This window comes from Charadrius vociferus, unplaced genomic scaffold, assembly GCF_000708025.1.
Source record: "Charadrius vociferus isolate BGI_N301 unplaced genomic scaffold, ASM70802v2 scaffold213, whole genome shotgun sequence".
NCBI lineage: Eukaryota > Metazoa > Chordata > Aves > Charadriiformes > Charadriidae > Charadrius > Charadrius vociferus.
The window spans coordinates 2,645,249-2,672,490 of record NW_009647828.1 but is presented as its reverse complement, the minus strand read 5'-3'; the positions used below and the strand labels follow the sequence as shown (position 1 = coordinate 2,672,490).

The 27,242-nt window shown below is 38.1% G+C and overlaps 1 protein-coding gene across 5 annotated transcripts in view; it reads right to left on the bottom strand.

The window, feature by feature from the left end:
• The window catches only part of CTNNA2 (catenin (cadherin-associated protein), alpha 2), a 460,517-nt gene that overhangs the window by 60,863 nt on the left and 372,412 nt on the right, over positions 1–27,242 (bottom strand). For all 5 annotated transcript variants that reach the window (XM_009882507.1, XM_009882503.1, XM_009882504.1 and 2 more), the window contains 3 exons: positions 9,968–10,060; positions 9,528–9,684; positions 5,109–5,309 (listed from right to left, as the gene is read on the bottom strand). In XM_009882507.1, coding sequence (XP_009880809.1) covers positions 5,109–5,309; positions 9,528–9,684; positions 9,968–10,060 — 451 coding nt within the window. The remainder of the gene's footprint in view (positions 1–5,108; positions 5,310–9,527; positions 9,685–9,967; positions 10,061–27,242) is intronic.

The window sequence follows — 27,242 nt, the reverse complement described above, 5'->3', positions numbered from 1 at the left end:
TATTTTGTTGGTGATATCTTAACCTTTGGATTTCAGTTTAGCAAAACTTTAAAGAAAAAGCTACAATGCTTTGCAGAATAAAAGCTATAATTTCATCAAAACCCCTGGATAAATTACCTCATGTTCTCAGGATGATGGTACCCACAAGTTGTAATACAACTACCTGAAAATCCCATAAAACATGAATTTAACATCATTTGTTTTTTAAATAGGCTCCATTTTGCAATTTTTAGCTCTCCCTGAGATTCAATATGGGGTTTTTTTGATTACAGCTATGCTTAAATTCATCTTCTTTCTTCTACACTTTTGTTTCCCTTCATCTCACTGCTGAAAAAAATCCATCTTTACCACATTTTAGTATTAGCTTTGATAATATCATTGAGCTGCCTTTTCCTAGTGATAAGTATCTTTAAAGTTTGTCCTACTCACACTGATAAAACTCTCACAAGCTTATTACTGAACTGCCAGTAGTGCTGATTTTCAACTTCAGTCCATTCTGATAAAGACAAAATAAAAAAAAATATGTCAAAACAGAAGTCAGAGTAGCCTACTTAAAACCAGCTAGTTACAAAGTTACTAGAATATTTTGAAAAGCTGCAACTCAAATTTCTGTTCTGAATCAGACAATTTCAAATTTCCAGTGTCCTCCACAGGAGCGAGTAACCCAAGTACTATGGTGCTTGCTCTTCCAGGACAGTTTCCAGACATCCCAATGAAAACTGAAGGAAAAAAAAAATAAATCAGAACCTTTTCAAAGCCCTTCCCAGGCAGTTCTGGTCCCATTTGTTCTGCTTTTCCTCCTTCATTTCCCATTCACTCCCTTTCATTACAACCCACAAAGTCTACTCTAGTTTCCCCAATTTAAATTCAACCCACTGAACTTTAAAGAATGTCACAGCTTTTTCTCTTTCCTGCATCTCAGAAATCTTTAAAAATAATAGTCAGCCTCATTGCCTGTTACTTGATTTCTTTCTGCGGACAATTCTTTTTATTCATTTAGAAACTCATGCTTCTTCCCTGCAGTTGTTACAGCTTCTCAAGCAATTGCCGAGAAGACTTCAATCTCCTTGTTAAAGGCAACAGGACACTCTGAGCTGACCTTGGTCACTGCTAGGACAGTGCTGAGCAGCACGAGAGATCTCAATATTCAAACAGAAATTGTGCTTTTTCCTCCTACTCCCTTCCCTTGTTTTTTGTTTTCTTTCGCCTCTCTTTTCCTTTCCATCCTTCTCCCCTTCCTTTTTTTTTCCCCCCATGGACCATCATTAGTAGGATAATTTCACAGTCCTCTACAATACACCATTTAACAGGAGCCATCAGCATGGCCCTGCCTACCAATCCCTGGGCTGTGTCTGACCCTGGTTCCCCTCACTGGGCCTGATCCTGAGTCCCACCTGTGGGCCGCCATCCCAGGCTGGCTGCAGGCCGGCCCTGTCCCCAAGGATGTGCCTGACGCCCAGGGCTGGGACTGCCCCCAGGGAGCCACTGGGCCTTGCTCTTTAGGAAACCACGCTAAAGATATTAGTAAAACTTGACAGTGCCTCAAAAAACAACCAAAAAAGTTAAGCCCTGAAGCTCTGGGTTACCCCCACACACAACTAACATCCACTAAAATCTATGAGGTTTGTCTTTGTTCCCAGCAAGCCCTGTAGACTCTGTGGTTTTAGAGTTTTAATCTGGGATTTATAAGAAAGTCAGCAACTGAGAGTGAAGTTTTTATTTTGGTTTTAAAGGAAAAGTGCTCAATTTTAAAAAGACATTAACCAATATGTCACTCTCTAATACTGTCAGAGACAAGTACCAAGCCTCCACCAAGTACTTGGCTATAAAGGCAGTGGGTTAGTCAAGTGCAGGCAAGAAAGCACTAAAACACTAAAAAAACCCACCCATATATTCCAAAGGCCGAAAAAGAAAACAACAAACAAATAAAACTTTAAGGTGAAACCAGTTATTTAATAAGGTTTACATTGTTTCAATTTCTGAGAACCTACTGATATCACTTTCACTGTTTTTTATTGTGAAAATGTCCCCCCCCCCAAAAAAAAAAAAGGCATTAGCAAACTTCTCTTTCCAAAACAGTGTATCTTTATTTCTGCACTATCTGTGGGTCAAAGACAGTACTCATATAATAGTACAACATCCCTGGAAAAGGAGTCTTAACAGAGGCTTTCCATGCCTGAGCTGATAGTTAAAAGTAAACAATAAGCATAAGAGCAATGTAATCTGCTTATTTCCTTTCTATTGTCATTTAACCAAATTCTTCCCAGCTTTCAAAAGAACTTCATTTGAAAATAAATAAAGGTTCAATTAAAAATAAGGAGGAATAAAGATGAAAAATATAAGGCATTCATCATTATGTTTCTCTCAGAGATTTTGGTATGTGCCTCTGTGGGTGGAGCCTGACTTCACACACATCACTCTCATCATTCTTGAGCGTTTGATAAAATCTGCACAGGATCTTAAGCTGATGAATAGAACAAATATATAAATATATGCATGTATTCATGTATACCCATATCTCTATATCCATAGCTACAGAGATGCATATGTAGATAGAGACCAGTTCTCGAGGAGAGGGCAGAGTATAAATGGGCAGGGCATAGAATGGCATAGGGTGGTCTAAATACCATTTACACCACTTCATTCTAGAGTGACAAAATGAGTCAGAAAATTCTACCTTTTTTTAATCAACAATCATAGAGAAATAATAATCAATGCCTTTGTAAATGGCCTGAAAAGCTGCAGACAGAAATTGTGCTGTAATATTAATGATCCACATTCATGTCTGGCATAAATCGTTTTAGTTCATTGGCTCCATTGAATTTGGGCCCATTCCACCTTCTGAATTTCTGTTGCACAATTTGTACATAATGTACATTTCTTATAATTTAAAATATATTTTTTTTATTACTTACAAATTTACTTACATTTTACAAAATACAGAATAAGTAATATCTTTGACTTTGTGGAACAGGGACTCAGTCTTAAGTATTGAACCCCAGAATTAATTAGATGATGTTGTCAAGATGTACTTAGTCCAGAGCTTCTAGCACTTAGTTATAATTCAAATTACATCAAAAAGTGCATTAAATACGGAACATAAGTATTTACTGTGCCTATTATTGATCTATATAACTGCACTTTATAACTGTCAGTTACTCTGTTGAAAAATTACTAATAACAAATTTTACAGAACATTAGGTCAGAAATTTTAGCTGAATAAAAAGCCTGAAGATATGTTTTGTTTAATAAAAAAAATCTTACTGATAGGAAGAATTCTTCAAAATCTCTCATTTACCAAAAGGAGACTTCAACACAAAATTGCAACAAAATAGTTTACCATATCAAACTGAACAGATTATTTTCTTTCTGTGAATTCATAATACCACTTCATAAACTTTTTCGAATATGCTAAATTTACCATACTCATTCCATTGACCTCTTATTGGGTAGCAAAAAACATGGGGACTAGTAAAAATAATTTTCTGATCCACTTTTACTTCTCCCACCTCAAAAACACATGACACAAATATAATCACTAAACTTCAAGGGAATAATGAAGCAAACTTTATTGCATTATCTTCAAGCTGTACGGGGGCAAAACGCACCCCTCTGGGTTCAGCCAGAAGTAATGTGAACATGAATGTTGCATAGGAAATCGCTGTGTAGAGCCAAACGGAGCATGTAACATGGGCTGAAGATGATAGTACAGATTTCTGACCTCTCCCCAAAATTGTCTCTCTGCAGCTCACGGGTTTTGAAAGTTAATTTCTACAGGTTGGTGTGAATCTACAAGCATTGTGGGTGTTCAAGGCATAACTTGTCTAGTCATAATCACAATCTCCACAATCCACACTTCTGTTATAATTATAATTTTTATAATCATAATGAAAGGTCATAAAAAGAAGAAATTCTTTATTTTGCTTAATGGGATTCACCTGTGCAAACAGAGTTTGGGGTCCCTATTAGGGCTTAAAGATGAGGCAACAATAACACAACAAGCAATATTAAATCATCCAAACACTTTGATTAGCTCATTTTGCTGATTTCTGTGCTTAAAGCTAACACAGAGGCTGCCAGAGCTACAGCAGTTTTTGCTTTTCTGCCTCACAGGGAGATGTCTGGTGGTTTTCTTTGAATGTTACATTTGCTGTGTCCTGAACTGGTGCAATCTCATTTCTTCCTTCTAAAATAATCCTAATGATTTTAAAGCCCAGATGAGCAAGTGCAACCAGACAGGGGAGGATCAACTCAGACATTTTCATATATCTACACCACGTGCATCTATATCACAGCTGGTCACTTGGACAGTGAGTGGAGACCCAGTCCGTGAAGTCAGTGAAATTCAAAGCATAATTCAACTGAACAAATGTAGACCACTGGTCTAAGATGAGAGCACTTGATAATACTGCCTACACTGAACAATTCAGACACATATAGCAACAGATACTCCTGAGTATAAAGGAGTCTAAAATGACCGGCTTGGATGTAATCACATACACCTAAGTGAATCCAACCCCTGCTCTGTGAAGGCAAAAACAGGTTAAAACCACTCAATGTTTTTTCACAGTATACCAATCTAGCAGAATTTTTATATCTTCATATAATCTATTTATTTTATATAATCTATATATTTTTATATAATCTAGCAGACTTTTATATTTTTTCAACCAGGTATTATATTTTCAGTTGCTCAAATGTGTTTTCAATGAAAAATTGTTTTGTTTAGAAACACAGCTTCAGTCACCAACAAGTACATTCGCCTGCACAGATCACAGAGTAATGTTTGTAATGATTTTCTAGAGACACATAGTACATAATCAAACGACTCATAAAGAACTTGAAGAAAAGGCTGTGTATTACTCAAATCATTGAAACTTTGATGAAGTAGACTAGCCTTGATGAGTTACTGAATCTCTTATACAGCTCTTGTCAATATAACTTCTGCAATAGCACCGAGTAGAGAATAAAAAAACCAAACACTCATGGTCATTAATTTGTTTGTATCTTGTTTTCAAGCACAGGTTCCCCTCTGAATTACAGATTTCAGAAAACTAACTGAAAGTTTTAAGTGACTTAATATCGAACAATATTTCAAGTAAGCTTACCAGTTTCAGAGAGCAGTTTGGTAGCTTCCAGTACCTTCTCAGTATATACCCCAGTTTCATAGTTTTCCATCTCTGCATTAATGATGTGAATAACTCTGGCTGCACGGCCTCGGATGGCACCCGCAGTTCTATCCAGTGTATCGACATCCCCCTCTTGGAGAGCAATCACACACTTATTCACATCTTCCAGAATATGGTTTTCTGGAACGTAGGAAAAAAATAAGGCTTATTTAATTTCCTTCTCCATCATAGCAAAGCTTACTGATTTGGGTAAATGGCAAATGTCAGTACATTAAAAAAATTGATACCTGTCCTTACCCAGTTCTGCAAAACAAATACAATTCTGTGATACTATGCCACGTAACAGTAAAAATCCCAAGTGTGATATTTATCTTTAAAAGGGACTGGGCTACGTTGGCAAGTACCAACCTGTAATTCTTTGAAAAAACGATCACATTAATTTCAAACATCACACTGAATTTTATTATAATGAAAGCATAATAAAAATCAATGCAAAAAGGAAAGTGGTCAAATACTATGCAGATGCCCTAATAAACAGTTGGGCAATTTTCTAAACATGAATTTACACATTTCTATAAACATTTAATATATTTGGTTCACTTCTGCCTAAATAAGTTAGAAAAGAAAATAAACCATTTTGAAATGACAGCAGTAAGTGGCCGTTGCAGATAGCAGGGAGCCTGTGCAAGAGCAGTTCATCTCCTTTACTCCATCTATGCCAGAGATTAAGCTGTGAATTTTTCATGACACACAGTATAATCATATGTGACTGTGCACATTCTGAAATAAGAGTTGACAACAGTGAGGCTGCTCAGATGATGTAATATCATGTAGGTTTATTGAAATCTTAGGAGCTGTGTTGTTTTTTCTCAGCTCAGAATCAGGCCATCTACTCTCATGTGCTGCAGCATCAGAGTTCATGCAGTATTCTCACATACAGATAATGTGAAATGATGGAGCAGATTTTGACTAACTCAGGCATTATTCCCCTGCAGCCAGTGCACTTAAAAATCATTTTAATAATAAAACTATGACTGAGTTTCCTTTTTGAGCAAACTCAGTCTGAGAATCGCAGAGACTCCAAGCAAGAACTTACTTTTCTGCCATAGACACATCAAAACCGAAAATGAAGTGTTCTTTGTAGTAGTAATAAATAAAACAGAATCAATCAGTTCACCAACTGCTTTTTGTTAATTCTCCTTGGCCACAAAAATAGAACGACGCTGTTAAAAATCCCAAGGTTGGATCATTTGAGGTTTTCAGAAATGTTTTACATGATGTTGAATTTTAAAATCTAACAACTCCAAACAAAAAAGGAAAGTCCCCTGAGCTGTGAATCACAGTAACTTGCAAGGCAAAATTCTTTGTTTAAAAAACTCTCTATTCACATTTTTAAAATATTGCTTTCCTAAAATATTTCTTCACTATTTCCTCCTTACAATCTGCATTTTCTTTACTATGACATAGCCAAATCTTGCCCAACAAGAGCTACTTTTTGAATATGAACAACCGCTGCATTGGATTATAAAGTAAGTGATTAAAATGATGGTCAGCCTTCTTTTGGCAGCCACTGTATTAATAAAACATGCCATCAACTGTGACACTCAATATGAAGAGGAGGAGGTGTCGTTCCATGAGGTACGGTTAACCAGACACCAGCCCATTTTGAATGCTTCACTGGTTTAACATCCAAAAATAAAACTACTCAGCGTAAGCTGAGGCTTCCAAGCTTACAGCTTGCAGCAACAAGCTTTCTGGATATATGAGACGTTTTCTCATTTTTAATAGACAGAATCACAGAATGGTTAGGGTTGGAAGGGACCTCTGGAGATCATCTAGTCCAACCCCCCTGCCACAGCAGGGTCACCTACAACAGGTTGCACAGGACAGCGTCCAGGCGGGTTTTGAATGTCTCCAGAGTGGGAGACTCCACCACCTCTCTGGGCAGCCTGTTCCAGTGCTCCACTACCCTCAAGGTAAAGAAGTTCCTCCTCGTGTTAAGATGGAACTTCCTATGCTCAAGTTTATGCCCATTACCCCTCATCCTATCACTGGGCGCCACTGAAAAAAGACTACTCCCATCCCCCTGGCATCCTCCCATTAAGTATTTGTATGTATTAATAAGATCCCCCCTCAATCTTCTTTTCTCTAGACTAAAGAGACCCAAGTCCCTCAGCCTTTCCTCATAAGAAAGGTGCTCCAGTCCCCTAATCATCTTTGTTGCCCTTTGCTGGACCCTCTCCAGCAGTTCCCTGTCTTTCTTGAACTGGGGAGCCCAGAACTGGACACAGCACTCCAGATGCGGTCTCCCCAGGGCAGAGTAGAGGGGGAGGATGACCTCCCTCGACCTGCTGGCCACACTCTTCTTGATGCACCCCAGGATGCCATTCGCCTTCTTGGCCGCCAGGGCACATTGCTGGCTCATGGTCATCCTGTTGTCCACCAGGACTCCCAGGTCCCTCTCCACAGAGCTGCTCTCCAGGAGGTTAGCCCCCAACCTGTACTGGTGCATGGGGTTATTCCTCCCCAGGTGCAGTACCCTACACTTACCCTTGTTGAATTTCATCAGGTTTCTCTCTGCCCAACTCTCCAGCCTGTCCAGGTCTCGCTGTATGGCGGCACAGCCTTCTGGCGTGTCAGCCACTCCTCCCAGTTTTGTGTCATCAGCAAGTTTGCTGATGACACACTCTATCCCTTCATCATAGTCAGAGATGTCTATGTACAGTATTAGAAAGAAATACTATTTCTCAGCTGTCTTGGGTAGTTTGGATCTAAGTCCAGACTGTCTCAATGAACATGTTTAGAATAAAATATGATTTGACAAAAACAAAACCCAAAAATGTCACCTGTTCAAATAACTTCTGATTTTACCAATATAAGTGCATGGAGTGAACAAAGTCCCCGGACAAATAACCAAATGGTGATTTAATAATGTTTGCTATCTCTTTGGCTTGTGGACTGGGTCTGCAGTTTACAGCATTGTCTGCGCTTTCCTTGTAGAACTAGGTCTGTTGAAAAGTGCTTGCCAGCTTCAACTCTTGAATAAAAATCTAAGTGCTACCAGATTTTGAAGTACCCTTTTATTCTGAGAGTTCATTTTCTTGTCATGGCTTGCAGTAAACACTCTAATAGTGATGCTGAACAGTGGAGTATAATTATACTAAACCAAACCATTTCCCTGTTACTAATAATAGCAGGATACAACCAAACAAAATAAAGGGGAGGGCAAAAAAAGAAAATTAAGGAATTTTTTTTAAAGGATAAATATTTTTTTCTCTCAAACATCTTAAACTTTTATTGGGAAATTTAGGAAACATCAAGGAAAAGAATGTAGAATGAAACATAAAATTAAGGCCAAGTTGTCTCCTGAAGTTTGACTCTTCTGTGATGTCAGAATAAACTGAGCACACTCGGCACACTCTGTCCTTATTCACAACAATGAAATTCACCTCTTTCAAACCATAATAGAAAAATGAGTTTTCTGCAGCAAACAATTAACGCAAGACATGCAGCACTTGGCAATTATAATAGTCATTGTGTACGACTATATTATAACAATACACTCTGCTACAAGTTGTAGCACTTTACAAGGAGGATGGAGAAACGACTGTGACTCAAAGAGTCAATGTCCTTCTCTTTTCCATCCCTTCTTTATGAAAGGACTAAGATACTTAGTCTGTTTCCACAGAAGAACTTGCTTTGCACTGCAATTCTTCCTAGCGAGGTCAGAGAAGTGCAAAGGTTTGCTATTTTTCACACTACTTTACTCCTTCTCTATGTTTGGTTGCATTGCTACACCAGTAACTCTGGGGCCCAGAAGCGCTTCCCAGCTCTCTGGAAACGTACACACTGGTCATGTCCTGACAACATACCTGGATGGGGATCCCATGCAGCATCTGCCTATTTCCCTTCTTCCTATCTCTTTTTAGCACTTGGTTACCTGGTAGAGGTGATCAAGGGGGTCAGGACCGTGTGGTACATCTAACCCACTGCTTAGACACAGCTGATCTGAGCAAAGCCACAAAACAAAGCAAGGAAAGTTCATCTTTCCTCCTCCTACCCACAACTGCAGAAGGACTCTAAACATTTTTGCAAATACTGTCAGCCTGTCACAGGTCTGTAGTAAATTTTTAAAAGGTAGCCAAAATCCTACTTTGTGTCTGAGTTGAAACAAAACTTCTCGAGAAATAGAAGCACAAATAGGTTGCTGTTTTCTGGAGAGGAAAAGCTAATGATTGCTACCAGGGATTAATTGGCATGGCTTGGTTGCTCCTACTGAGTGTAGAAGATCAGCACTCCGATAAGGACAGACTAATGATGCTTTGGTAATTATAGTTTTTCATTGCTCTGACGCATTACTTTTATTTATTTTTAGAAGAGTCCCTTGACCCCCAGTACCTGAAACGGACAGGAAATCATCCACCGAAGTGATGTCATCAACAGCTTCAGTGAGAACTCGCACTTGTTTCTCCCATTGATCTTTAAAGACATCCATGTTGTCCTGTGCTACTTTGCTCTGGGGTCTGGCAGCCAACGTGAGCGCAGCATTTATTACCTGTTATTCAAAAATCATTTGTTATGAGGAGTGGCAAATTTTTTGTCACAAGGGAAGAACAAACAGACTATGAACTGTGTTAAAAATACAGCATTACACCCCGTTTGATATGCGGGTCCCAAGACATGAATGTATTTTTCACAGTTCATGGAAATCAGGAAACAATGTAATGACAAAGGCAAGGCTAGAATCTTCATCTAGGCTGTTTCGCCTGTCTCAGGTAACTGATGCTTTTTAATACCAAAAGAGTTCTAAAGTACTTTTTAACAGGAACCTTACTTACTTGTGGGCACAGACTATCAATCTGTGTTGCTGCCATACGGACTAACTTCACACCTTCTTCATTATTCGAGATTGAACAGGCCAGGTTTGCAACCTGCAATGAAATCAGCAGAATGAGAATCCAGTTTTAGGCAAGTGGGCCATTTTATACCTTTCTGTCTTCTTATTGAGCCTTGCCTGGAATGAAAGAATTGTATACAAGGGGAATGATTCAGCATCTTCCCTGCTGGTGAACAGAAACCCATGTAGATTATTTCCTTACTAGCAAACTGAAGTAGCCACATTCGTTAGATTTTTCTCAAATCTGCCTGCACTGTCTAGTGTTTCACACTCCCCTCTATAGCTTGAAAATAAACCCCTGAGAAGTCATACAGAGAACGTAGAGCAACCAGACAATTACCTGTGCATTTCCTGTCCTCACAGTTTCTTTTTCCTTTTATTAATCATGTCCATTATGAATACTAGTAATCAGGCTCATACACATGCTCTGAGCTTTGCAAAATGAAGGATCTTTGATGTCCTAACACGTGGAATGGGGCTTTCCCCACCCCCTAAACAATATTCTGATACCTTCACTGATACTGAGAAGTTACCTGTTTCTCAAGTATCTTCATTGTTTCGGATTCTGATGGTTTTATGAATGTTAAAATTGTTTAAATTCTCAGGTGGACTTCTTTATTTCTACATGATTGTCTGCCTTAGAGTAAAATGTCCATTAGCAAGAGTATCATAACTTGATCACGTGAAAAGTTTCTGTTGAAAGCATCATTCTGTAGCATATGCCTGAAGATCTCATTCAAAGATGTAGGTATCTACATGTGCTTGCTCTGGCACAGCTTTGGGAAGTCTGAACCTCACAAGACTGAAGGCTATTTGTTAATATGAAGACAGCGGAAACTCAGAGACACCTGAATGAGATCTAGCAGTCAGACCATGCCTCCAGACACCACACAGCTGCTTCTCTGTGGCCTGGATGCAAGTGCAGAGCACATTCTCCCAGCTAATACAGAGCTTCTTGCAAAAAAATCCATTCCCCAAAGCTTTGTGCCAAGTCCATGAGTCTGCCATGGGTTTTCGAAAAAGCAATTCATGCTACAGTGCACATAATTAAGCTTGTTAGTGATATTTAAATCACAAAGGTACATTCTGGGAGGAGAGAATACAAGATTTTTTTTTTAAAATCATCCAAAAGTATGGCTCTTCATTCTGATCTATGTTAAAACAAACTTATAAAATTTTAAATATGCTTCCTTGATATTATTCATTGTGCCTGAAGGCATAACTATCAGTTGGAAATGATTCATGAATTAGTTCAAATACCCCCATCTTTCCAATTTTCCTGCAGTCTCCCCTTGTGGTATTAATCTGTTCTCATCTCCAGTGCACATCACCACGTTAGCCCTGGTCCATCTGTTCTGCATAGAACCTATTTCACTTCTCAGTTATGTAGAACGTGGTTTGCATATATCATGGTGCCAAAGCCCAGCAAAGAAAAGAACTTAAGACTTCAAAGAGTCTTGCAGGCATTTCCTAGTCAAGTTTTTATCACAATGTTGTGATTTTTATTTTCATTTCATGGTGAGACAAATGAGTTAGTCTGTTTGTTAACAGCCTTACAGCGCTCATGTCAAAAACGTTCTCCTAAGCTGACATCTTCCAATTAATTTACCATTTTCTGTAGTCATTTCTTTGCACACATCAAACAGACCACTTTAATCTTCATGAGAAACAAAAGCTAAGCAGGATAATAATTAGAATGCAGTAACATGAGTGGAAATTACAGACCTTAAAAGCTAGCAAATGGTATTAAGTTCAGCAAAAGCTATTTTCTGTATTTTAAATAAGTGGGTTTTCAGATTGCCCTTTCTTTTTGCAATTATCATGATGAAAATCTGTCCTAAGGCTCCAGATGCACCATATATCTTTACTTTTTCCTCAGATAGCAGTGAGATATGTGACTGAAAGGGGCTGGGTGTCATGAAATGGCAATCAAACTATTAAGCAGGTCTTTGACTTCTCTTGGAAGAAATCTTTGCAGAAAAAAATCAGCGAAAATAAAACTTATTTCTTGTCTGTATCTGTCAATTACTCTTTCAATAGAATCTGACGAGATAATATTTGGATATTGTAAAGTGTCCTGGTTTTCCAAGGAAGGATACTGAGATAACCAGAGAAAACTTTTTCTCCTTTTTTTGTAAAATAATGTAGAGTTCAGTACATTGCTTTGGGTGCTACTATCAATACAGAAAGAGTACAAATGTAATCTATGGCTATATTAAATGTGCATCAAAAGAGCATTACAGTTATCTGTTTAAAAACTAATTGTACATATTGTTTATAATCCTAACTAGTTTCTGTGGTATATTTATGTCATATATATGTGGTCTTGCATAAATATAGTCATGTATCATCAGCAGTCAGAAAGCAATACTATTTTTACAATTCAGCAGGGAGTATGCCAGCCTGTCCCATGGGAAGATCTGATTAAGTCAAATACACATATAGATAAGCAAATCCTACAAAGGTAGATGCAATCTGGACAAAATTGAATTTAGCACTACAAATCAGAAACATAATGACTTTACCCAAAACTTATTTTTAAAAAACATAGCAAGAAATAGACATTACTTGCAAAAGCCTGCATTTCAGTGCTGTCATGTAAGCACGGATCTGTGAAACAGTACAAATTTTAAGTGCACTCAGTCACCAGATATGGCACTATTTATTTTGATTGACTTTGTTATCACATACACCATCAAGTTACCATCAATTAAGATTCTTGGCACAGCAAGGTCCATATGCAGGCTCTCAGTCAATAGAAACCACAAGGTAATTCAACATGGTTTAGACTACTATAAATTCAACAACCTCAGATATTTTTCCTACACAAAACCATGACCCCATGACCAAAAAACTTGAGACCCAATTCCCTCCCACTTAGCTGAGACACTTCAGTTAGGTGCTAAACTGACCTCTGGATAATAAAGAGAAAGGCACTTCCAGAGATTGTTTCAGGCCTTCGGTTGACCATCTCATGCTCTAGATGTATCTAGTTTATTATTTAATGACCGATGAAAAGGGTATTACTGAAAGGTACTGAAATGCATTATAACTTGTTTTGCATATGTATATTTAACACAACATGTGTTGTGAAGAACCCGGACTTTTCAAGGTTGGGAATTCATTTAATACATCTCTCCCGAGTCAGATGGAACAGATAAGTTGGAAAGTAAAAAAAAAAAAAAGAAAAAAAAAGGCTGCATATCATTGTAGCTGCCAATTTGCCAAAACTTTGATTTGACAGCCTTTACTTTTACACTTCGAGTACTCTGTCTCCACCAAAGCACTGAAGAAGAGATTTCATGCGAGCCTGTGAAAGTAACCAAGTAATTAATTTTTCTTTTTTTTCTTTCCCCTGTTTTTTTCCTGTTAACTAAGTTCCTTAAGCACACTGAATTCACTGATTGCCTAAACAGAACTTAAGTTTGTATTAAGATCAACGTGACTGTCTGAAGAGTATTTATATGAATGAATACATTTTAAACACCAAAATCAATGAATTGTGAATCATCCTCAAAATGCGTGGAGAACTTAATGACAGTGAAACTGCTGTGTAGATAAACATTATTGTCCAGAATTTCGGGTCTGCTAAGCTACTCTTATACCATCAAAACAATTGCTGAACACCTTAAAACTGTCCTGCAAGAGCACAGAAAAGTAATGAGCAAGAACATAAACACTCCAGCTCCAGTGATGCTGTATTTTTCTGCAATCACCAAATTCACTGAACCAATCCTAGAACTGGGGAGGTGAAAAAGCACATCCAACTCCTTCATATTAATTTCCCACCACTGGCACTGATAGCCCAAGATGCTATTCTGCATCATGCAAATAGTTCCATTAGTTTCAGTTATTCAAAACATATGCAGGATCAGTCTCACTAAAATATATTTGCATGTATTTGGTTGTATTTCAGCCCCAAGCAGTTTTCTGCTGTATAGCAGATGGGGGTGGTGAAGGACTTTGTTTCTAATGCAAATTTGTATTACCCTTGTTGAAAGGACACACCAAGGACAGGATTTATTCTAAAGGCATACACCTCCAGCTGATGTGTAAATACTGTATGGCGAGGCAATGACCACACTCGTTTTTCTCTCGCTAGCATGGGTAACAACCACAGTGAAGATAGGCAGCACAAATGTCAGTGTTGACTGTTACCTCTCATGGCACTGTGCACTTGACTGAAGTTTGGATTAGTGCTTTTTCATTGCATTTGCCATCATACTACCTAGGACAGGAAAATTATATTTCTGCCATAAAATTGCACTCCAATTTACAAAAGTAATCAAGGATCTTTCATATGGATTTACTTCATTTTTATACTGATGAAAATTAGGTTTAGTTACCTTTCATTGTGTTTTTAAACTAGACTATTTCCAATTCTGACTTCAGCTCTTTGTGTTATTAAAGGTAATTATGACTATCAAAATGTATTGTTTTCTGGTTCAAACATAAATTCAAAGATTTAACATGGCCACTCTGAATTTAATGTAAGTAAACGGTCAAAAAAAAAAAAAAATCCATTGCTTAGAGCACAAATTTAAAAAAAGGGACCAGTATATGCTATAGCAAAGGAACAATATCAATGCAAAGGCTGCAGAATATTGCAGCTAATGTATGTAGTCCATTTTTAATTTTTTTTCTTTTTTTTTTCCCACCGTAGATTGCTTAAAAGAAATGATACAAAAAAGCTCTATTCAGCTTCCCAAACAATTTAACCGTTCTAAGGTAGAGAACGCAATCTATTTACGTCTTCATTTTGTGTATTCTTTGCAAATATGCTTTTTAAAAGACATTTTATACATGTATTTCCTATTTATGTCATTTATTTTTTTCACTGTAATTAACTGATGGAAATATTAAGAAGAAGAAATTTTACAGCAAGTTATTATTTTCTTAGGGAAACATAGAATAACTTAAAGAAACCCAAGTCACCGTCAAACTTACCTGTCTACACCGTACATTTGAGAAACTGAAACTTTCTGAGTTATTTAGCTTGACCTGAAGGTGGTTTAAGCAAGGGACTTCTATAACATACACAGTGGACTACAGCCAAGCCAAGGAGAACCTTGAATTCATAGAATTCAGCTACAGTGATTACGGAAGCCCTATCAAATGCTTCTGGGACAAGATCAGAGGGGTCGCCTCCAAGCGGAATCTTACAGTAGTCATCTGCTACCAACTGCCAATCCAAGACGATAAGGCCAACAAATCAGTATTTGGGTCACTTAATCAAGCTTTGGGTCAACAGAACATCATTCTTATGGGTGACCTCAACTACCTAGACATTTGTTAGAAGAACAATACAGCAGCTCACATGTCATCCATCAAGTTCCTGGAATGCGTAGACGACTACTTTCTCATACAAATGTTAGAGGTGTCAACTAGGAAGGAGACCCTGGTCGGCGTGCCACTCACAAACCAAGAAAACCTGCTTTGTAATATCTCGGTTAGTGACAGCCTTGGCTGCAGCAATCACAATATTGTGGAGTTCAGGATCCTGCTGAGCACACTGAAAGTCAGTATTAAGACAAAGGGTTTAGATTTTAGAAAAACAAACTGCAGCTTTCTCAGAGCTCAGGTGGGAGGGATTCCATGGGAAGCTTCCGTGGAGGATAAAGGAGACAGTGAGTGCTGGGAGTTTATCAAGAACACTCTCCTGGAAGCACAAAAACAGTTCACGCCCTTTAATTGTAAGGGAAGTAGGTGGAGCAGGAGACCTCTTGGCTTAGCTGTGAGCTTCTGAGTCTGCTCAAAACCAAAAGAGAAGCGTACCAGAGATGGAAAAGCAGATGAATACCCATTGAGAACTACAGGGCGTGCAGAGATGCAGTTAGAAAAGAAAAAGCTCAGCTTGAGTTGAAATTGGCCAGAAATGTCAAAAACTGCAAGAAAGAGTTCTTCAGGTGCATTAACAACAAGCAGAAACAGAAGGAAAATATTGTCCTGCTGTTAAACAGGAGAGATGAGCTAGTCACCAACAATGCTGAAAAGGCAGAGGTTCTCAACACTTCCTTCACCTCTGTCTTTACCAACACTGTTGGGCCCCAGGCCTTGGGAACAAAAACCCATGTTGATGCAAACACAGACCCACCACCAGTGAAGGAAGAGTTGGTATGTGAACTGTTACAGGACCTTGACACTTACAAGTTGATGGGCCCTGATAATATTCACCCGAAAGTGTTCAGAGAGTTGGCTGATGTCATTGCAAGGCCACTCCTCCGAGAAGACTGGAAGAAGGCTAATGTCACCCCCATCTACAAGAAGGACGTAAAGGAGGAACCAGGAAATTACAGGCCCATCAGTCCTACTTCAGTCCCTGGAAAAGTTATGGAACGAATCCTCCTGGGGGCTATCACAAAGCAAATGAAGCATGTGACTGGGAAAAGCCAGCACAGATTCCCCAAGGGTAAATTGTGCTTGACAAACCTGATTGCCTTCTACGACTAAGTAACCTGCTCAGTTGATGAGGGGCAAGCAGTGGACATTGTCTACTGGGATTTCTCTAAGGTTTTCAACTGGGTTTCCCGCAGCCTCCTTCTAGAGAAACTGATGTGTTATGGTCTAGACAAGTGGTCTGTGTGGTGGGTGGGGAGCTGGCTGACAGGCTGCACCTACAGGCTGGTGGTAAACAGCTCCTTTTCAAACTGGCAACCTAACACAAATTGGGTCCCCCAGGGACCAATACTGGGTCCATTGCTGTTTAATATCTTCATAAGTGATCTGGATGATGGGATCAAGTGTACCCTGATGAAGTTTGCTGATGACACCAAACTGAGTGGGGAAATGGACAATTCAGAACGGAGAGCCATCCTGCAGGAAGACCTGGATAGGCTGGAAGAATGAACTAACAAGAACCTTATGAAGTTCAACAAGGACAAGTGTAAGGTCTTGCACCTGGGAAAACATAATCCAGGAGTGCAGCACAAGCTGGGATCTACCTGTCTGGGGAGCAGCTCTGGGGAAAGGGACCTGGGGTCCTGGTGGGCAACAAGCTCAATATGAATGAACAGTGTACTGCTGCAGCAAAGAAAGCCAGCAAGATGCTGGGTTGCATCTACAGGGGCATCACCAGCAGAGATAAAGAAGTCATTATCCCACTCTACTCAGTGCTTGTAAGGACCCAGCTGGAATACTGTGTTCAGTTTTTGTCCCTGATGTACAAAAAAAGAGGCGGTATTCTATGATTCTATGAAATAATCTGTTACCACATTTCAGCAGATGAGTGGTAACTTGCTGAACTGTGGTATCTTGACTATTTGTAATTATTTATCCATTCACTTAGTAATTTATCCAGATATTGTTACAGTCTCCAAATCCTTCAAAATTTTGACATATATTAATGTTGGTACTGCTGTAGGCAGCCCAGTGATATTCATGGAGCAACAAATAAGAGATTTTTTTCTAAAGGAGAGCACAGAGTTGACGCTAAGTTACCCAAGATCTTCAACTTATTTATCGTCGCTACTCACTGAAGCATTATATTATGAGCAAAACTCTATTTATCACTAGAAGGGATGTTTTTGCACATACACAAACAAGTGCCAAAAATCAAAATGTCACTGAGAATACATATTGCAGCACATTCCTCTTCCTCTTCATGCAGGGCCAGTTTGTACTACGATGAAAATATTAGACTGCAGTCTCCTTCTCAGTACCTATTCCATATGGCATGGGGGGAACCTCATACTGGATAACGTTGTCAATTGTCTCTTGTTTGTATTAACCAGTCACATAATCTTATCTAGATAAGAGATGTATTTTTAAGTTTTTCATATGTACACCCATTCACATGTATTAAAAAAATCTAATTGTATGCACAGCAGTAAAAAAAGCATTTCTTTTGTAAATTACTAATGATCTAATTTGATCTAATTTACAAAGTTTGATGTTTGCTATTAATTTTTTTTAATATCAAACCCTGAACATATTTAATATAAACTATTCAGCATTTACAATACTCTACTTATCTAAGCAGGTTGGTAACAGCAGGACATTAGAAAGCTACAGAGAATTTTAAGCACAGCAGTTGAATGGTTTATTTCATGTCCTATATGCTGCCCACCGAACCTATGAAAAACTCTTTTCACTTCTCAAAAGGTGAACAGCGTATTCACTCATACTTTCTACAGGAATAAGGCTTTTCAACTCAAATGCCCTTGACCTCCATATCAGATTTAGTTGAAAGAGTCTTAAGAGATTTCTGCTTTTGGTAAAGTTCGAAGTAACTCTGACTTGAGTGAATTCAGTGGGTCTTGGACTGAGATTTTTGAAATAAATCTAAGTGTTAGAAGCCTTGTGTACTGACAGCTCCATTCAAAATGCAAAAATCTTAGCTTCAGACAATTTCAGTGAAGTGTTGTTAATGCAATCTGAATCTCCTCCCTTTTTAGGACCATTCTGGTGCATACCATGATTATTGCTTATACGATGGAATAGAAGTGAGATAAAAAACAAATCACCTTGAAAAATCCTTCTACTTGACTATTTTCATAACTGGAAAAAACAACCAACATTGGTTCATGTTCAATTTCAGAGCTGCCAGTAAAGAATACAAGAAAAGGGTATTGTATGATACCTGATGCTTTACTTCTAACATTAGACAATAATAATGATGTTAGATAGGAATAAAAAATATATTCTCCAACAGTAAATACTGATGACCTTTTTTTTTTTTTCTTTTTACATGGAGTTTGACCATACAGCTGTTTCTTTCTGAAACAGGTCAAGTTTCCACACCATACCCATGAGCCCCAACCATGATAAATATGCCTGATGGCATGCACGAGAAACCCCCTACTGAGGTCCAAACACCTACTAAAACAAGATGGGTATGACACTAATGTACATCTGCAATTTAAGACCAACTTTCCAGGTCAGTATGATTTCTCAGCAGGGTGAGGATAAGCATTCTCTATGGGATACAGAGAAAAGCAAATTGATTATAGAAAAGGCAGGCAGTTGTTTCAGAGCATTTTACATCTGAGACAATTCTGGAAACCTCTGAAGTTTCATTTGTAAGATTATTCAGACAATGCTGTCGGTCACTTAGAGTGGAGCACTGCCCAGAACTATCAACCTGTGTCCTCAGCTAGAACAAACACCTCAGAGCTGTTCCAGTTACCATATATGAAGACCCAATCCCACAATTAAAAGACTAGGCATACATCTGTTAGGGGTTCTTTGTTCCACCATATCTCTAAACAGTTTGAAATTCAAGGACTTCAGAAAAGTGGGTGCGGATGTTAATTCCCACAGCTGAAATAAATAGAAATGCTTTCTGCTTTGACAGAAAACTCCCTTAGGAATTACAGATGTGTTTCTGAGGCATTCAGCTGGAATATAATTAATTGATAGTCAGTAGTAGTGGGGAACCCATCTACCTCCCATCCGGCCAGCAGGGATGGAGATGAGGACAGCAGAAAAGGGCTTCTCTCGTGAGGTTTGCTCCCACAGGAGTTGGGAAGTGCAGTGGGGCATTCAGCTTCAGATACAAGGGATCACTCCCTTCAATGATTTGCTTACTATATTGATGTAATTTCTGAATTTTCTCTGTATACATGTGCATCCATTGCTGAAGAAATAAACAACAAACAGCTGTAGTAAACCAGAGCAGGACATAGTATCAAGAACACAGTTAAGACCAGGTTCCCACTAATTTAAACTGATCTTGAGCAATATAGCATAGCACTGATGAAATGAAGCAAGTCTTTCTCCTACAAGTAAGCAGCTTATAAAGCTGTAGCGGATCTGTTCTCTGTTGCCTATCTATTCAGGTGGGGCATGTAGCAGATATCCTACATAGCTAACATATGTACTGAGCCTAGGTAGTATAGCTTGAACTGATTAATATGATTTACTCATTTTCTGAGTTACAGGTATAAAAGCATTTTATATTGCAATGGTACACACATATTTTCTTCCTTTCATAGAAAGCAAAAGTAAAATGTCCTACTACAAGAATTCTTTCTGCATAGGTCAGAGACCAGCGACCCATCTCAGTGCTCTTTTACCTCTGTGAGAAGGACCAGGTTACTTTTCTATTTAATTTGACAATAGGTAGTCTTTCTTACACCATTCTTCCATACCTGGTCTATTCATACTGAAAAAAAAACGTGAACAAAGAATATAGAGGAACACCAAAAACTATAGCAACATCTCTGAAATGTCAGACAACAGAACCTTTAACCAACAGTAACTTTTAAGCTCCAAAGCATGCAAAAAGGCCAAAAGAATTTCTTGTTTTATTATACCAACAAACAAGGAAGAAATTCAGGGTGTTCATGTATTAATCCTTCCTAATCAATCTGTGATCAAGGCCGCTGTTATTGAAAGTCATAATGAATTATGAACAATGTATATACTGAAATACTCAAGGGGCAAAAGGGCAGTTGATGGCCTACGGAAACAAGATTTACAAGGCTGCAAGGTGTATGGGTTGATCCCATTAAGCAATTTTGACAACATACCCCTGGTAGTGCTATAATTAACAGATATTAATAGTAAGTAGTTACCAAAGGAATCCATCTATCTAATAACAGTCCACTATTTTGGCAAACAGTGACCCTGGAACAGGGATGCATGCCTGACTAGGCTATGATAATTAAATGTTAGTTATATGATCAGGAAACTATATTTTTACAGTTATTGAAGAAAAACAGGAGGTTGTGGTAGGAACTCAAAAAAGTTCATGATACCAACAGAAGCTTCGAAATTATTAACACAGTTTGGTATCAGACACCCCTGGGTATAAACAAATCACAAACTATAATTACTCATCCCTAAAGAAACATAACTTGCGAGTTAGATGGAACCAATTTTAGAGCTGAAGTTGAGCAGATAAAGGAAGAATTGTGTCGCAATCTATCACAGCTGCTAGTGATTGATAGCACAGGTGGGGACATCTTTAAATTCTATATAAGCATCCAACAATAGCAACTTGTTGTTCACATGAAACCCCAAAAATTTGGTGTGCTGAAGTAGCCACTCTGCTATCCTGCATTGGCATCTGTGTAAACATTACTTTATTCTCATTAAGGGGAAACGTACCTCTAGTCCTTGTGCTTCATTCATGACCCTGCTTTTGAGGCAAGGTTAAAATTTGTGACCAGTGTACTGGTCATACCCTATCTTACATGAAAGCCCACATCTGCATCAAGATGAACGTCCCCCGGAGGGAGAATTCAGGTTTTTGCTTTATTTGACCTACTTGACAACCTGGAAGCCCTGGTCAGCACAAACACTTGTTCAGCCACAGTTCATTATGCATTTGTCCAGCCATCAAAGGACACATAGGTAGGAAACACAGAAGGAGGCTTTGAAGATAAGACGAGGAAGTTAATGGGGATGAAAGAATATGGGCATAGATGGAAACTGGAGACATTGCAGAAGTAGAAATGGTGATACTCCATTAACAGAGATTGGAGAAAAACTGTAGGTATTGTATGAGAAGGAAGATTGCTAGGGTAAAAGAAATCTGAGATTATCATGGCATGTTGAATGCAAATTTATTTTTAAGAAATCAAGACTTATCAGTTCCCTTGCTCAAAGACAAAACCTTGTAAAATACTGATTGCCTTAATAGGGGTGAGTGAAGAGATTTTTATTTAGAGTAATATTTTAAAGGCTTACAAAGTCACATTCAGAGAAAGATTGATTTTACATGTATCCAATTTTTGTGCAATAGTCTAGAAAATGTTTTTACAATAATTTAGTAATGGTTCAACAGTAATGCAGAATGATGTCATCTGCCCAGAACCAGAATGTGTAGACAAGGCAACAGAACTAGATGTTCCCTTTTCTATTCCTCCTGTCAGTGTGTTTTAACCCTGGCATGAAGAAAGCTCATATTAGCTCAAAATATCATTCAGTTTACTCATCTGTTTAGTAGCCCTTTTTCCTGCTAATACATCCCCTTTTGTCTTGAAAATTGTATTCATGATAATTATTTTTACAATACAAGTGTCTAACACCAAGAAACAAAGACCCAGAGTGTTTAACAGAAAACCAATATGTGGATATGAGATATTTTCCCATGTCCGTATTATAAAAAACTAGTCTGTCAATTACTCCTCCCTTTTTGTCCTATTACTGTATATCCATACCTTTTGTATGATCAGAAACACAAAGATGACTTGCATACGGTTGTTTAACAGCAGCTGCAGTTATACCAGTAAGTTAAACACAGCCAAGACACAGACCTAAGCACTTGCACACACTCATCCACCTTTTCCAACTGTAAACATAATCCTCAGTAGAGTTTTAGCCTAAACCACCTCATCTACATAACACATGATCTCTCTTATACCTATTAAAAAGATGCAGGCTAAAGAGATGTCACTGACAAAACTTACACTTCGAACTGTGCTTACAGGTAAGTAAAGGACAATGAGGTGAGGAAAAACTGCATTTATATTTAGTTCTCTCTTCTCTTCTGAAAGGGGAATACATTAAAAAGACCACTATTAATTATTCAGTGTGCTGGAATTCATATCCTCAACTTATATTTTCTCCTAATTTAAATCTACATTCTTAGGGGTTTTTTTTCCTAGAATTTTTTTTGTTATAGTACATATATAAGAATGTGGAAATTTTCATCTTAGTTGTAAAATCAAACATATTTATTTGATTAAAACCTGTTACATTCTGACTCAGTCCTACATTTTATCCCAGTTCTCACACATTTGCAGTTCTATGCATGAAAGCTGATTACCTTTTCAAAGGATCATCATTAGCTCATAAATATCCAAAACCATTTGAACAAAACCAGGATTATTTCTTGTGTATTAGAGTGCTGTTTCTGGCTTTTTCTTTGACTCCTCAAAAAACCCCCAACTATCATATGAATGCAGCTCACATGCAAATAGTTTTTCATAATGAGTTTTTATATCAAAAGCTCTTCATGTGACTTTTAGCATTAAAACATAGAATGGGAACAAATGTATAACTAAGAAATCCAAACTGACGTCAAAGTTCTAAACAGGACTGCAGACAGAGATCTTTAATTCACTGTGCTCTGATTTATGGTCCTCTTAGTGTGCAGAGATTGGTATAATAAGTCCATTGACTCTGCTGTTAGACTTAATGGCAATATCAGTATGCATTTGGACTCCTCTGTAAACTGCTAGTTCAAAGTCTGTGGCCAGTGGGTCTATGATAAAGCTGCAGATAGTCTCTACACCAGTCCATCTTAATTTTTTCAAAGTGACATAAGTTTGTATCTTGGTGAAAACTAAATTCCTAAAATTGCAATGAAAACAGGCACCTGTTTTGAGGACACAAACCTTATTAGCCTCTTAATGTCGCTCTGACGTACGAGTTTACCTGGTAGCCCACACCGAGGAATTCGAGTAGGTGAGAGATTTCATAAATTCTGTGGGAAAAGCTGCATCTGGATCTGACATTTGACCACAAAATACAAATCTCTAAGAAACCAGGACTCATAACATCTAGTGTTTACAGAACTGCTTGTGCAATAAAAGTTATTACTTCTTCCTACAAAACTACAGCAGGAGTTGCACATCTGAAAAAACTTCAACTAGGAAGCAGGACAGTTATTGTGTTTCTGTGGCATTCCATGTTGGTTACAAGAAGACATATTTGTAGTAAGAAGATGTTTTAGCATGCCTTTATAAGGACTCCTGACCTTTGTGATACATTTAAGCCAACACTTTAAATATCACTCTGGAAATGTGAAACCCTAGGTCAAGCTGAGGAGGTGCTCCACACTTTGGTTTCTTTTTTCCCTAAGAACTATTGAGTAAATCACCTTTAAAATTCAACACAGGTGAATGAATGAATTAGTAGATTTTTTCCTCTGTGTTGATTAGGAAGTTATCCTTCAAAGTACAGGTCATCACTCAGTGTTCCAAGATCTGTCTTTAGATTAAATGATTTCTAAGATACCATCCTGGAACAGGAAAAAACCTGAAAAACATAGGAAATGCAAGGACACACACAAACTAGAGCATTACTGAGTCTCCTCTCAGGTCCATTCCATGCTGCTTTGAGAAGCAGTAATTGCACCCATGAATATATCTGGATAAGGTAATGGATGTTAACAATACTTTTAATTTTAACCCACAGTTTGCTTATCTTTAGAGCAGGTGAGTAATAACACCTCCCTGTGTTTTTCTTAAGGAGTAGGCAAATCGAGTTTCTTTTAACATTGGGAACATTCTGGCCAAATTTGATCAGTTTTGTCAGGAGACTAGATACCACAGGAACATCTGTTTCACTACACCAATATTAATATAATATTACAAGTTGAGGAAATTGGAGCCAGAAGAAAACCTGACATATGATGCTCCTGTCTGAAGGCAGGATCAGCTGTAGCCAAACCATTCCTGGCAGATGTTTGTTTCACTTAGTCTCACAAGTCTGCATTGATACCAGTTGTATGGATTTCTATTCCTGTACACGAAACATTTAATTAAGGAAAACAAATAGCAATGGTGTGTGACAAGGTCAGATGTACTAGACCAACCGCAATGCGTGCACACTAATCTGCGCTCAGGGCCCGTTCAAATACATATTAAGAGACTGAGTGATGACAGCAAGAAGGAAAAAACCAAAACCAACAAAAAAACGTTTTCCTTTTCCTCTGCATATTTCTCCTTTGCAGACTCACCGTTAGCTAAAAACTGGGTCTGAGCTATTAGACTTTGTGAGTGAAGAGAACAAGAAAAAAAAAAAACATTTATCTACTGCACAGCAGTAAGGCTATTTTCATCCATTAAGACTATTTTTACATGGTTATAATAAATCCACAGAACTTCAGTGCCCTAAAAATACAAACCAAAAAACCCTTAAAATAGGATCTACCGAATAGCTTCATATGTCAGTGTGGGTGACATTTTTAGCTAAAAAGTTTTGATATCCCTTCATACTGTCTTTTTTGCATTTACATTTCTGTTCTTGAAACACCACCACAAAAGGTTATTGGATGAGTCTAAACAATTCATCTTGTAAATTAAATTTCCACATATTACCCCGGTTCTTATGATATCTTTATGCACTTGAAAGACCAAAGGAAAAATATTAAAACATATTTTTGAAGGATTTTTCTTTCTCTGACAAGTAATCTTCTGAACAGGTGACATGCTGGTTCCTCTGATCTGTCTAACACACTGTTATTGCTGTCTCTACTTAGATGTCTATAGTATCTTAGACTCCCCAAATAATGAAAATATAATGAGAAAATTATTGATCACTACTTACATCATGTTATTTAAAATATACTATGGGGTCAACTCAGTTCTATTTATTTGAAAAGCAATCCCTGTTCTCACAGTGAGAAACACCAACAGAAGCCTTAAACACATTAAAATGTGCTAGCAAATTTTAAATACAATTTCTTTAAATAGTGTAAGAGTAAGAAACAGAGGGGATTCAAGTGCAGCTATAAACAAAAACAATTAAGTCCTTGCACAGTAAAGAACTTCAGATCACATTCAACATTTCACTTGACATAATCCTAAAGTAGAAATACAAAACTCAGCAACTCTAACATAAAATGACCAAGCCTCTTCATTCAATCCATCCAGTGAGACAAAGCTGAAGATCCCCAACTGATGTACAGCAGCTTTGTTCCACTTCAGCCAAGCTTCAGTGATTTACACCAGCCTTGGCTCATGCAACACACTCTTTGGTCAATAAACTGTAGCTGTGACAAACCAAGGTAGAAATGAATTCCACAATCAATCCACCAATGATACGCAAATGGTAGTAAATGTTGCTCTGTTTTCACTTCTCTATATGTACAATGGCATTGCAGAAATGTTTATGGGACTTAATGCAGAAGTGTCTCTGCAATGCCAGTTCATGTATAGAAAGAGATAAATAAAAAGGGATTTTCTAAATCATAGAGTGGTTTGGGTTGGAAGGGACCTTAAAGATTACCTAGTTCCAGCCCCCCTGCCATGGGCAGGGACACCTCCCACTAGACCAGGTTACTCAAAGCCTCATCCAACCCAGTCTTGAACACTGACCTCCAGGGATGGGGCATCCACAACTACTCTGGACAACCCATTCCAATGCCTTATCACCCTTACAATAAAGCATTTCTTCCTAATATCTAATCTAAATCTACCCTATTTAAGTTTAAAACCATTACCCCTCATCCCATCACTATATTCCCTGACAAAGTGTCCCTCCCCATCTTTCCCATAAGCCTCCTTTAAGTACTGGAAAGCCTCCATTAAGGTATCCCTGGAGCCTTCTCTTCTCCAGGCTGAACCACCCCAACTCTCTCAGTCTGTCCTCATAGAGGGGCTCCATCCCTCTGATCATCTTTGTGGCCCTCCTCTGGACCCGCTCCAACAGGTCCATGATGTTCTTACATTGGGGGCCCCAGAGCTAGACGTCAACATGGTAAGTGATCACGAAAGTTTTTCTTTCATTGGCATGAAAAAGATAGGGTTGGTTGAGTTGACCAAAGAATGTGTTACAGTTTATATAAAAAAATGTATATGTCATTGCCACCAGAAATAATGAGTAATGCGTTACAAAAATACATTGTTCCTATATCTTTTTATTCTTCTAACCTGCATCACTCTAATGGTTAATTTATTATGAATTCACTGAACAACCATCAGCATATATTTGTGCTACTACAAACTGGAATTTATTCATCTAGTTGCACTCTGGGATTTGTTTAGTTATCGGGGGTCAGTGAACATGTAACATAGTTTTATAAACTGATCTTGAACAGTAAGAAACCGCATTAGAATGAAGCCAGAATAACAATAAGCCAAGGAATCAGGTGAGTATTTCTTGCTTCAGCTGTTACATACACATTTTTTTCACTGTCAGAAAGATGATGCTCTTTCCAAATTTTTTTTTTCGCCTTACTTGCCATTATAATTTTTTTTTTTTTCTCAGCACTTTAAAACCCTTGGCAGCTACCATGATGACAACCTCCTGCCAGCTAAAAGGGCAGGGGAAGGAATGGCACAAGTGGTCTGACAGTGTGTGGCTGAACCAAGCATACAATGGGGTTTCATCCCAGAGACAGGGATTCCCAGATGTGTTGCAACTTTTCAGTGCTAAAAGCTTTTAATACTAATTTTTACTGCCTTTCTTAAAAAACCCCACATTTTGCTGTCAGATCTTTGATTCTCATCTTCCCATGTATTTAGCATTATGTGGTCATCAGCTTCAGTAGAATTAATCCTGATTTACATCAGTGTGAGTGACAGAAGAAACGAGTTCAGTAG